The 14,307-nt window shown below is 42.7% G+C and overlaps 1 protein-coding gene across 2 annotated transcripts in view; it reads right to left on the bottom strand.

The window, feature by feature from the left end:
• Window positions 1–14,307, bottom strand: part of dok6 (docking protein 6) — a 479,143-nt gene that overhangs the window by 239,373 nt on the left and 225,463 nt on the right. For both annotated transcript variants that reach the window (XM_055634869.1, XM_055634870.1), the window contains exon 2: window positions 5,029–5,136. In XM_055634869.1, coding sequence (XP_055490844.1) covers window positions 5,029–5,136 — 108 coding nt within the window. The remainder of the gene's footprint in view (window positions 1–5,028; window positions 5,137–14,307) is intronic.

The following is a 14,307-nucleotide window of genomic DNA, read 5'->3' as shown; positions in this document are numbered from 1 at the left end:
TTCAGCAACTAAGTTACAGAGAAAGGTTAAACAAGTTAGGGCTTTATTCTTTGGAGCGCAGAAGGTTAAGGGGGGACTTGATAGAGGTTTTTAAAATGATGAGAGGGATAGACAGAGTTGATGTGGATAAGCTTTTCCCACTGGGAAGATGGCACGGACTAGAAGGGTCGAGATGGCCTGTTTCCGTGCTGTAATTGTTATATGTTACATGGTTATATGGAATACTGGGAAACTGACATGGGTCAGTCTCTGATAGTTACTTCAGCAACACCTTCTCCTTAACACCATCTTACAATCCTCAGCCACCCAACTCCTCCCATTGACCTCTTCACCTCTGTTCCACCAATCTCTCTGGTGGCCCACAAACCCTCATCCACCTTTAGAACCTGACAGAGCTCAGTCCACAACTTCAACCATCATCGACCGAACTATATATATTTCAGCTCAGCTCAAAATGCTGCTACCCCCATTTTCCCTTGCCCTGTCCTATTCTCCCAATGCCACTGTCCTCACTGATCGACATCAGCTTCTGTCACGCAACACCTCCATTTAAAAATTCTTATCCGTGAGACAATCTCTGATTCTATGGCACGCAGGGACATTTTGCAAACTGGCAGTGTGGTTTGTGGAAACAAAATTATCCTTGTTTTCAGAATAGATAAGCACTTGATAATCCCAATCACAATCGCAATAATACTTTATTAGCCAGGTATGTTTTGCAACATACGAGGAATTTCATTTGCCAGGTCAGTCATACAACAATATAAGCAACGGAACACACAAAACACATTTTAACATGAACATCCACCACAGTGACTCCTCCACATTCCTCACTGTGATGGAAGGCGAAAATTAGTTCAATCTCTTCCCTTTGCTCTCTCACAGTCGGGGGCCTCGAGACCTCTGTTAACGGGATGATCTTGACTCCCGTGGCCAGTGGTGGGTCATCCACGTCAAGGCAATCAGCTCCTGCATCGGGGGGGATGTCAGCTCCCTCGCGCCGGTCGATAGAACCCTGCATCGGGGCTGGTCGAACCTTCCGCGATGTTGGAGCTCCTGACATCCATGGCTTCTCCCGAGACTGCGAGCTCCCGATATAAAGTCTGCAGGCCGTGATTGGAGTGATCCCAGGCAAAGGATCGACTCCGAGTCCACGCCTCGCGGTGGGGCCTAAGGTGTCTAAGGAGGCCTCCAGCTCCATCGATGGTAGACCGCAGAGCAACCGGAGAAGGCGATCCGAAAATTAATCGCATCTCTGGCAAGGTATGAAACTGAAAATAAAATATCCCCCTCCCACTTCCCCTCCCCCCACATGAAACAAACCAGAGAATATTTACACAGACTGAACACACTAAACATTAAAAAAAGACAAAAAAACAAACAGACTGCTGACGGGGCTGCCAACCGTGTGGCGCCCCTGGTGGTATAAAGATAATCTTTGTAGGGCTATGGGGCAAAACTAGGGAATGGCACAGATAGGATGGATAGGATTGCTCTGCTAAGAACCAAAATAGACAAGATGGGTAAATGACATGCCTCTGCCCCTAACTATGATTATTTGGATTTTTACTTGCCTATATGTTTTTTGCAGAAGCCCTGAAGTTTTAAGGGGCTGTCCCACTTGGGCGACCTAATTGGCGAGTTTAGAGGAGTTTGAAAAAATGACATGTTGAAGACCTCATTCGACTATGTTGAAGACCAGCTTCGACTAGCTACGACTAACTTCGGGAAAATTGGACACCGAATAGCGGAGAGTGAAGACGACCTCCTTCGATCTCCTTCGACCTCCCTTCAACTATGATGAAGACTACCTTTGACTACCCTCGATTACCTACGACTAACATGCCGACCTACTACGACCTACTACGACCTACTACGAGTAAAAACATATCGATGCTTTCCAAGGCGACCCTTTTTTACTCAGGGGCATTTTTTAACATATTGATAAAAATGCCGCGACCCAGCTGAGGCCTCGAGTACGCAGAGACCACTCTCGAGCATGAAGGAGAGTTACGACGACCTCCTACCACCTCGTGTCGACCATGCTGCGAGTACGAGTCGAGGACAAACTCGCCAGAACTCGCGGATTAGGTTGCCCAAGTGGGACAGACCCTTGAGAATTCACTGCCTGAATCTCTTTTCCCTTGCAATTGCCCCTTAAAACTCTCCATTTTGTCCAAACTATCCCAAGCAGCCTGATCTTCCCACCTCCTGAAGGTTATTAAAGTAAAATTATAAAAACTAATTTCCTTGGGTGATTCTTAAGTAATTATCTGTTGCCAGTGTTCAATGAGGATAATATTGTGGGGTCTATTAATATAAAAGCAGTCAGCTTTATTCTCAAGAGAATGAATACTAATAATTTCCTGCAGCACTCGATTTAAAATTTAGATTTTTAATATATAAATTGGATTAAGCTCAATCCAATTCAGCAAAAAAACATTATCATGTTAATGCCCAAAATGTATTCCTAACTTCAACCTCACTCTAAAGATTCAAAGGGAGTAATTTAATTTAGAGTTTTTTATCAACAGGACTAGTTGTGATTTTGATTTAAGCATTGACTTAACATTTTCCACTCCCAATTTTCCAAACCCCCAGCTATTTTTCTTCTACTGCCTCAAGATGCATTAAAAATTCAACAACAACTGGTGACCCAAATGTACAATATGTCTGCAGTTGGAGTTGATGGCACTTCAGCCACGGATAATGATGTTTCTGTCAGCACTGGAAATTCGAAGAATATGTGATGATCCCAGCGGATTTGGCAGCGTTGGAGCCATAAAACTATTCACAGAGCCACCTAACATGGAAACAGGCCACCCTCACTGATCTGTGGCACCGTGTCATATTAATCTCATCTTCTATGCTTGGAGCATAGCTTTCAAATTCTTGGCGATTCAAGTACTCATCTTGACCCCTCTTAAATGCTGCCGGTGACTCTGATTCCACCACTTTACTCTGATACTGTGTTACAGGTACTCACCATCCTGCATGAAAATGATCCCCCCCAGATCCCCTCCAAATCTTTTCCTAAATCTATGTTTGTGGAGCCTAGTATCAGGATAAATAACAGAGCATTTAGAAAAATCATGATGAAAATTTTCTTTATGAAAATTTTTATAATTCTTAGAAACATAGAAACAGAGAAATTAGGTGCAGGAGTAGGCCGTTCGGCCCTTCGAGCCTGCACTGCCATTCAATATGATCATGGCTGATCATCCAACTCAGTATCCCGTACCTGCCTTCCCTCCATACCCTCTGATCCCCTTAGCCACAAGGGCCCCATCTAACTCCCCCTTAAATATAGCCAATGAACTGGCCTTAACTACCCTCTGTGGCAGAGAGTTCCAGAGATTCACCACTCTCTGTGTGAAAAAAGTTCTTCTCATCTCGGTTTTAAAGGATTTCCCCCTTATCCTTAAGCTGTGACCCCTTGTCCTGGACTTCCCCAACATCGGGAGCAATCTTCCTGCATCTAGCCTGTCCAACCCCTTAAGAATTTTGTAAGTTTCTATAAGATCCCCTCTCAATCTCCTAAATTCTAGAGAGTATAAACCAAGTCTATCCAGTCTTAGAACCTTATATCACCCTGGCCATGCTCTCGTTTTACTCCTGATATCACGAAGAAAGTGCAGGAGCCTGACAACTGTAAAGTGCAGGTTCAGGAGTAGCTACCTCCCAACAATCAGGCCATTGAACATTACAAACTCCAACTAACCTCCAAACTATAAAATGCCTTGATTGCACTAGGGACTTGGGGTGTTGTCTTTGTCAGGGCTATATTGTTTGTTTGTTTCTATATAATAAACTTATTTTTGTTGTTTATTAAGGTGTCTACTATGTTTACTTATCTGTTGTGCTGCTCCAAGTAAGAATTTCATTGTTCCATTTCGGGAAACGTGACAATAAAACACTCTTGATTCCTGACTTGAAAGTCTTTACCTCAAAAGGCTGTTGAAACTCAAGCATTGAGTATATTCAATCCCTAGGCACCAGTGGATCTTTTGTAATGTTACAGTAATCAGAAGAATTCGGATTTGGGCACGACAATGGGCTTGAGGCACCAGATCAGCCACAGACTCATTGAAAGGTGAAAAAGCCCAACGAGGCAGCAGATCTATTCCCAATTCCTATGCTGGTAAGCAATGGGTGCCTCTTGGTCATCCATACTCAAGATAGCTCATGATGCACTAGAACCTTCTGATGAATGGGTTGAAGGTGAACAACTGAACCACATGGACCACACAACTAAATCCCTGTAGCAGCAGAGATACTACATAGTGGCTACATGGGCGGCACAATGGCTTAGCGGTAGATCTACCCCCTTACAGCGCCAGGGACCATGGTTTGATCCTGACTGCGGGTGCTGTCTAAATGGAGTTTTGCAAGTTCTCCCCGCGACCTGCGTGGATTTTTCTCAGATCTGTGGTTTCCTCCCACACTCCAAAAACGTCCAGGTTTGTAGGTTAATTGGTGTAAATGTAAAAAATTGACCTTAGTGTGTTTAGGATAGTGTTAATATGCAGGGACCGTGGTAGGTGCGACTCGGTGGGCCAAAGGGCCTGTTTCCGTGTTGTAAACTAAACAGCACCCGCTCAAACTCAACCACCGCAATCTCATCCCCCAACTCAGAAAGCCACAGAATATAAAGCTTTTCTTCCTAATAATTCACAACACACAAGCACTAAATGGCATTTCCTTTCAGAACAAGTAATCAGCTACAATTCAACAAGTTTAAATGTCAAATAAAAGGCGATATAATAAATAGGCAAATTCATATGTCAGTTTAAAATATGTCGGGATAAATTAATCTATTGTGGTTTTAGAAGCAGAAGAACACAAAGGAAAATCAATTATTCTAGACACAGGTCCTAACTGACTTTATTTCCAATATGAACTGTCAACATAATCAACCTCCCCCACCACTCCCCCTCCCTAAACTTCAGAAATGATGAATGCTGTTGGCGGTTTACAGTTAAACGAGTATTTTTTTTATTTTACGTGTAGTAAGTCGAGAATATTTACCTTGTGGAAGTTCCGGAAAAATGCTGCCTTTTCATCGGGAAATTTCTCTAATCTTCTTGGGCCTTTGCTGGAGGCTTTCTTAAACACCAACCAACATCTTCTATACATCTGTTGGAACAATAATATAAATGTTACAGAAATCATATTAGTCTGCTGTCAAGATATTAGAATCAGAATATAATGAAGATAAGCTTGTCCAAAATGACAATGAAGCCCAGAGGTTAATCAATACTTGCTTTTCCTGCACCTAACATCACAAACAAGGCCTTACCAAAAATATATTTTGAACTTTATTCTGCAATGATCAAAATATTTGACACATAGAAACATAGGAACATAGAAAATAGGTGCAGGAGGAGGCCATTCAACCCTTCGAGCTAGCATCGCCATTCATTGTGATCATGGCTGATCGTCCCCAATCAATAACCCGTGCCTGCCTTCTCCCCACATCCCTTGACTCCACTAGCCCCTAGAGCTCTATCTAACTCCCTCTTAAATCCATCCAGTGACTTGGCCTCCACTGCCCTCTGTGGCAGAGAATTCCATAAATTCACAACTCTCTGGTTGAAATTTTTTTTTCTCACCTCAGTCTTAAATGACCTCCCCTTTATTCTAAGACTGTGGCCCCTGGTTCTGGACTCGCCCAACATTTGGAACATTTTTCCTGCATCTAGCTTGTCCAGTCCTTTTATAATTGTATATGTTTCTATAAGATACCCCCTCATCCTTCTAAACTCCAGTGAATACAGACACCCTGCTATCCTCTATGTAATATTTTTCTCCTTTCTTGAGGATGCAATCCACACTGGAAAATCATTCCACAAATGCAATTTGAAAACTCTGGCACCTTGTCCGATGAGCTACTCTTCACGAACCAGGCTGCACGGGGAGTTTTAACCACTTCCCTGCTCAAGGTTTCAAAGACTGAAGTGAGGATTACAATTATAACATTTAGAAACCCAACCCTTCTTCCCACACTGCCCTCTGTGAGCCTGGAGCCTGATTCCTGCAGTGATCATCAATCCCCTGTCTGCTTTCCGCAGAGACCACTCCCTCCGTAACTCCTTGGTGCATCTTCCCATCTCCCATGTCTGTCTTCCGCAGAGACCGCTTCCCTCGGTAACTGCTTGGTCAATTTGTCCCTTTCAACCTAAACTACCCCTGGCACTTTCCCTTGCAACCACTTTACCTCCCCCCTTGACTCCATTCAAGGACCCAAACAATCTTTCCTTGTGCGGCAGAGCCACATGATCTGGGCCATCTAACATCATCTATTGCATCCGCTGCTCTAGGTGGCAGCTGCTCTACATCGGTGAGACCAAGTGTAGGCTTGGCGATCGCTTCGCCCAATACCTCCGTTCGGTTCGCAATAACCAACCCGATCTCCCTGTGGCTCAGCACTTCAACTCCCCCTCCCATTCCGAATCCGACTTTTCTGTCCTGGGCCTCCTCCATGGCCAGAGTGAGGCCCACCGTAAATTGGAGGAGCAGCACCTCATATTTCGCTTGGGCAGTTTACACCCCAGCGGTATGAACATTGGCTTCTCTAATTTCAGGTAGTCCCTGCTTTCTCCTCCCCTTCTCAGCTCTCACTCAGCCCACTGTCTCCACCTCTTCCTTTCTTCTATCCCCCCATCCCACCCCCACCACCCTCACATCAGTCTGAAGAAGGGTCTCAACCCGAAACATTGCCTATTTCCTCCGTTCCACAGATGCTGCCTCACCCGCCGGGTTTCTCCAGCATTTTTGTCTACCTTCGATTTTCCAGCATCTGCAGTTCCTTCTTAATCAATTTAAGTTTGTTATCTTGACCACAGGTCACTGAGCTGTTGGACTTCAAATTAAGTTGAATTTATTGTCATAGTAATCTCAAGGTACAATGACATTCTTACTAGCACCAGAAATCACAGGCACATGGACTCAGGCAACACACAACGTGTACATTAGATATCAATTGTACAAGAAAATGAAAATAAAACTGTGCAGTGATATGGACAAGACATTTGTATTAACACAATTTGAAAGCACATTTATGGTAGTGGAAGAGATGAACCATGTTGAGGTAGAATTAGGATTGTGCAGAACCTGATAGTTGTAAGAAAGTAGGTGTTCCTGAACCTGGTGATGTGGGATTTCAGGTTATTGTACCTCCTACCTGACAGTAGCAGTGAGGAGTGGGTATGGCCCAGATCATGTGGGTCTTTGATGATGGATCCCACCTTGAGGCAGTGCCTCATGTAGATGCTTTCAGTGTTGGAAGGGTTATGCATGTGATGGGCCAAGTGAGTCACTTTAAAGGCTGCAGGCCACTTTATTTTCTGAGATCTATCTGAGCCCTACCTATCTGAGCTTCTACACCCTTATACACCCGCCCGCTCTCTCAGGTCAGATAATCAGCTGCTCCTGAGTGGGCCTAAAACTAAGCGGAAGCTCAGAGGGGACCGTGCCTTTGCTGTGTCGGCACCCAAATTATGGAACGATCTGCCTCTCCACATTAAACAGGCCTCTTCTCTGTCTGTTTTTAAATCACTTCTTAAAACCCATCTCTTCCCCGTGGCCTTTGATACCCAGTAAGATGTCGACTTTATTTATTTACTTGATTTAATTTCTTATTTTTTTGATTGCTTTTATTCCGTGGCTATTATTTTTACTCATGTTTTATGTCTTTTAATTTATTGTTGTATTTCATATGTAATTTTTGCGCCTGATGTGAGCTGTTATGGTGTCTGTTTATGATGTCTTGTTTATTCTTCTGTACAGCACTTTGGTCAACATTGGTTGTTTTAAAGTGCTTAACAAATAAAGTTGGATTGGATTGGATTGGATCTCTTGATATGCTGGCTGCTGAATTTACATCCTGTTAAATTCAGAAGGAATTCCGTCCCTGCATTCTCCTGTCTATGTAAACTCCGACAGCTTTAGTTTAATTTAGTTTAGTTTAGAGACAGTATGGATATAGGCCCATTGGCCAACCATGTATGTGCCAAACAGCAATTACATGCACACTAGTTCTATCCTATACACTAGGGACAATTTACAGTAGCCAATCAATCTACTCACCTGCCTATTGTTGGAATGTGGTAGGAATCCGTAGCACCCGGAGAAAACCCACATGGTCTCAGGTGGACTGTACAAACTCCGTACAGACAGGACCTGCAGTCAGGATCTAACCTGGGTCTCTGGTGCTGTAAAGGGCCTGTCCCACTGCGGCGACTTAATTGGCGAGTTTAGAAGAGTTTAGGAGAGTTTGAAAAAGTGTCATGTTGAAGACCTCCTTCAACCTCCTTCGACTATGTTGAAGACTCGCTTCTAGCTTCGACTAGCTTCAGGAAAATTGGACACCGAATAGTGGAGAGTGAAGATGACCTCCTTCAATCTCCATCGACATACGACCATGTTGAAGACTATCTACGACTACCTTCGACTCCCTTCGATTACCCTCGATTACCTATGAATAACATGCTGACCTACTTCGACTTGACCTACGAGTAAAAAAAATATTGATTTTTTCCACGGTGACCTTTTTTTACTCACGGGCATTTTTCCGCTTGTTGAAAAAAATCGCCGCGACCTAGCTGAGGCCTTGAGTTAGCGGGGACTGCTCTCGAGCATGAAGGAGAGTTACAAAGACCTCCTAGGACCTCGTGTCGACCATGCTGTGAGTATGAGTCGAGGGCAAACTCTTCTAAACTCGCGAATTAGGTCACCGCAGTGGGACAGGCCCTTAAGGCAGCAACTCTACCACTGCTCAACTGTGTCGGCTTTACAGTTCTTAAATTGGTGATTAATTGTAAAGATTTTCATACAATATTTCCAAAATTATTCAAGACAAGAATGGAACCTAATACTGAAATGATTATATTTGGTGTAATGGAAGATGGGAATAAATTGAACACATCTCAAAATCTATTCCTTAACTATGGTTTAATAATAGCAAAAAAATTAATACTTAAATTTTGGAAGGGTACATCAATACCAACGCTTAAAATGTGGATTGCAAGTATGTTGGACACCGCTCATCTTGAGGAAATGCGATTCCTCCTAATGGATAAATCAGACCAATTCATAACGAGTTGGTCTCCATTCGTCGTTTTTTTGGAATCATATGGTGCAACACAATTGTAAAAAATAACTGTTTCAGGACTGGACGAGGGTTGGTCAAGATTATAAATAATGATCTCCTTTTCTTTTTTATTTTATTTTATTTTCACTATTTTCTCTCTCAACTTTCTTCATTTACTCATTTTCTTTCTTCACACACTATATATTTCACATCTTTCTATCCTTTACTATCTAACTTCTTTTTCTTATTCTCATCTTTTTTCAATGTAACAAAAAAAAAAGAAGTTGTACATAAAATGTATTATGAAAATATATATTAGGCACTTTGGTGCCATATGACTGTACTTACTTCTAATAAAATAAAATATTAAAAAAAAAAAAAAAAAAAATTGTAAAGATTTTCATGGGAGGACAATGGAAACATTTTTTTTCCATTATTGTCACATCCATAATACTGGGCAGCTGCTGAGAACAACACACAAAGTAGCCTTAAAGAGATAATGCACACTTGTATCATAGCAACACCACATCCCCAGCCACCTCCAGTTACGCCTGCTTCCCTAAATACTGATGATCTGCCATTGGAGCAAGGGTCTGATACTATCAAATCTAATCAGCGCTTACACAATGCTTTCTAAATGTACTTGCTGAAGAGGAAAGTGGTATCAGGTGTAGAAACCCTGGTGTTTTTTCATCTTATTAGCACTGGGACCACTTTAAGTTCCCTTCTCCAAACAGTTACTGTCAGCTAATGACAAATCTAACGCAGTGTTCCAATATTTTCATGGGCCTTGCCTTGGTTACACCTCAAAACTGAACCAGAATCATATCTGAGTTCACTTTCAGAATCACAAATGTGATAATGGATGCAGAGACAGGGATCAATAATTGTAGAGCCTTGTGTGTCTGCTGACCTTGATAATGACCCAGAAAGACACCAGCTAAGAAAATCTATTAACCGCAGCAATTAATATGGCACAGCTTATTCAGTTCAAATAACTTCACAAATGTAATGATCCATTTAGGACAAGACTGCAGAATGTCGTTACCATAGAACTGGTGATGGGATTTTGGTAACTGATTACAGGATCTGGTGATAATCTAACTTTCAAGCAATATTCCTGTTGTTGATTAAAAGTGAAGACATTGATGTTTAAAACATATTTTGCAATATCTCTCTCAATCAAACTGTCCGAAAGAGTCAATTTCTACCAATAGAGTCAAAAACATTCAAGCTACCAATTTATCGGTAGACAAAAATGCTGGAAATCGAAGGTAGACAAAAATGCTGCAATTTATAGGGGCAGGATTGGAAGTGTCACTTTCATATCAATGGTTAGAAACTAAAAAAGACACAAAGTGCTGGAGTAATTCAGTGGGTCTGGCAGCATCTTTAGAGAACGTGGTTCGGTCTGAAGAAGGGTCCTGACCCAAAACGTCACCGATCCACGTCCTCCAGAGATGCTGCCTGACTGACTGGCTGAGTTACTCCAGCAGGTGCCAAATGCTATAAATTGGCAGCTGCTGTTCCCATTAAAAACTAACGTATTGGTGAATCTGAATTCAGTCACGCTTAACCTTTCTGTCTGACACTGTTGAATCAACATCAACCTATCCATGCTAATGCAAGTTTACAGTTGGCCTTTTCAATCGGTTTAAATAACAACCTAGTAACCTGATCACTTCCCTGTGGGATCCAGAGTCCAGGGCTTGTCCATTATACCTGATGAATATTCAATTATTACAGCTACTAAACATGTTTCCTAGACGCCAAAGAAAGATAAATATCATTTGTTGCACAAAACCAGCAACATGTTGTGACTAAAGCTTTAATGCACATCTTGGCATTTTGATAATTGCTTCAGGCTAATGTACCTTCTCAGCAATGCTTCTCAATGCTACGCTTGACCTTTAGTTTGATATGTAACTGTTACGCTGCCTCGGAGGGGTGGCCGGCGCTTCATATTAATGTGGAATAGAAAGCAGTCTGGAATAAAAGACTTGCAGACAAGGCACCTCACCAGTGTGAAATGGTGCAGTCAGTGTGAAGATAATGCCTGGCCTCTAAGTGAAGCTGAGGGCGGTGTTGATTTTTGTTATTGGGATATAATGACTTCAGGGACAAAAAAATCAAGAAGAATAGCACAAACACCGAGATGATCCTGCATCATAACACAAGGTGGAGTGGGTAGGGGGTGTTGTCAGGGTTAGACATACACCATGGAGACTACGTTCCAGGTGGCCCAGCCGCTGAATGGACTCTCCCGACGCCGGGGCAACAGCACCCGGCCAGAGCAGCCAGGAACATCGGGCCTCCGTAGAGGCAATTGCGGAGGCCTCAATAGGCCTGACTTTGGGAGAACTGGGGATGGGGATTGGACATTGTGCCTTCCCCCACAGTGGTATCCATTGTGGGGTGATGATTTTTTTGTGTGTAATGTGAATATGTTAGTTTGTGTCCAAGATGGCTGTCGGAAGGGAGAGTGGACGTTGGCGCGCTTTAGCTGCCGCTGCTCTCTCTTCACATTGTGTTTTTGATTTTTTGTCTTTGGAGCGAATTCTGTCTTTAATTTGTGTACTGGTGATGTCCTTATTATTTATTTTACTCCGACTATATGTTTTTTCTCGCTTGTTAATTTCTGTAAGGTGTCCTTGAGACTTTGAAAGGCGCCCGCAAATAAAATTTATTATTATTATTATTATTACTGAGAAACAGAGACACCTTGGTGCAAAATTCCATTGAACCTCTGCCCAGCAGTTCTCCCACATCAGATATCACCACTCCCCCTGCTGTCATAGGTGGATCCCCCATCTACAAATCCTGCGTCCCTGCTTTTCCTGCTTTTTCACTCCCGTTCCCTCCCCCCCCCCCCCCCCTCCCTCCCCCCCGACAGAACAAGGTAGGAGTTCATAGAAACATAGAAACATAGAAATTAGGTGTAGGAGTAGGCCATTCGGCCCTTCGAGCCTGCACCGCCATTCAATATGATCATGGCTGATCATCCAACTCAGTATCCTGTACCTGCCTTCTCTCCATAACCTCTAATCCCCTTAGCCACAAGGGCCACATCTAACTCCCTCTTAAATATAGCCAATGAACTGGCCTCAACTACCCTCTGTGGCAGAGAGTTCCAGAGATTCACCACTCTCTGTGTGAAAAATGTTCTTCTCATCTCGGTTTTAAAGGATTTCCCCCTTATCCTTAAGCTGTGACCCCTTGTCCTGGACTTCCCTAACATCGGGAACAATCTTCCTGCATCTAGCCTGTCCAACCCCTTAAGAATTTTATAAGTTTCTATATGATCCCCTCTCAATCTCCTAAATTCTAGAGAGTATAAACCAAATCTATCCAGTCTTTCTTCATAAGACAGTGCTGACATACCAGGAATCAGTCTGGTGAACCGTCTCTGCACTCCCTCTATGACAGTTCCCTTGGTCCTCACACACAGGGTGTGCGTGTGGGTAGGTGGGGCAAGGGAGATCCCGTCAACACCTACAGAGTTGATGAGGGATGAGGTGTGCGTCTATTTTGAAAAGGTGACAAGGAAATGGATCAGGATAAGCTGGTCAAGTTGGGGACGAGACAAGGTCTGGGAGTTTTAGTAGTGGGGAAAGGCTGGGTGTGGGGCAGGATGTTGAGAGTGCACAGTAGGGGTGGAAGTCACAACAACGGGATAAGCATGACAGGTTTCCGTGTCGAGCAAAATCACCCTGTCCCTGGAAGGCCCACCTACAGATGCCTCCAGGACAACATGTCATAGAGTTATAGTCATACAGCACAGAAACATGCTCTTCAGCCCAACTTGTCCATGCTGACCAAGATGCCCTGCCCACACTAGTCCCTCTAAATCTTTTATATCCTAAACCTTTGTCCAAATGTATTTTAAATGTTGTTATAGTACCTGCCTCAACTGCCTCCTCAGGCAACTTGTCCATATCCCCATCACCCTGTGTGTGACAAAGTGCCCCTCAGGACCATTGGAACATTATGTTGCCAAGAATGGAACATTTCAGTTATGTGGTATTGTGTGTGGATTGATGATTTAAAAAAAATGAACTTAATCCATTTTAAAATAAGGCTGTAATGTAACAAAATGTGGAAAAGGTGAAGGGGTCTGAATACTTTCTGAATGCACTGTACATCAGAATGCAATTAAATGACTTTTTCACATGAAGCTCACTAAGTAAACAGCATATCTACAGTAATGATAAATAAAATAATAAATACAGCAAAAGTGCAAAACAGCAGAAAAGTGCATGACTCTATTGCCAAATTCAAGTAAGGCAGAAAAATAATAATGGATTAACAGAATGAGTTACAGTTGAGATAAGGGGATGGGGTGTGAAATAAGTGATTGGTTCTGGAGTCGGATAGCTATAAAGAAAAAAATTGTCCTGTAGCCTGGATGTCTGAGCTTTCAAGTTTCTATTTTTTCAGAAGGCAGAAGAGAGAAAAGGGAATGGCCATGATGACAGACAACCTTGACAACACTTCCAGCCTTTGTGATGCATGGCAGTGCGAAGGTAGACTGGATAGAAGACAAGCTTGTGACAAGCCTGTGCAGTGTTCACTATTCTCTTTGGGTTCAGGTGGTAAAGAAAGCATTTGATATATCAAACTAAGATGCATCTCATCAAAATATTTTCTACAATTCATATGTAGAAGCTCAAAAAAATCATTCTCCTTAGTACTTTGCACAAAAGTGGTTTGCTCCCTTTTTCCAATATTATTGCATTCAATTAAGTTCTGTAATTTGTACATTTTAAATATTTTCAATCAATTATTTTTTAATGTTTGTTTCATAAACTGCATAAATCTATTTCTACTGTTAGCAAATATTACAATTTATCTTAGACTTTTAAACACAGTTAATAAAATCTTCAAAGGCAGTAAGCATTCAAAAGGCAATCAGCATGGTCTACAAGAAAGACATCAGGATGTACTGCCTGAGGTCTAGATGCCACTAACAGACCTCTCTGCTTCATGCAAATGCCTCCAGCAATCAAGCCTGGAACTCGGATTGACCAACAGGGCTGCCAAGGATGTGGCCACGAGATTACTGTTGGGGGCCAGCACAAGGATCAGGGCAGATCAAGTTCAACATAAATAAATATTTGGGAAGCATTCCTGAGGAGAGTTTAATTTAATCGAGTTTAGTTTAGAGATACGGTGTGGAATCAGGCCCTTCGGCCCATCGGGACCTCGCCAACCAGCGA

The sequence above is a fragment of the Leucoraja erinacea genome, chromosome 4 (assembly GCF_028641065.1).
Source record: "Leucoraja erinacea ecotype New England chromosome 4, Leri_hhj_1, whole genome shotgun sequence".
NCBI classification, from domain to species: Eukaryota; Metazoa; Chordata; class Chondrichthyes; order Rajiformes; family Rajidae; genus Leucoraja; species Leucoraja erinaceus.
The sequence above is the reverse complement of the archived record's forward strand: the minus strand, read 5'-3'. Positions and strand labels throughout refer to the sequence as shown.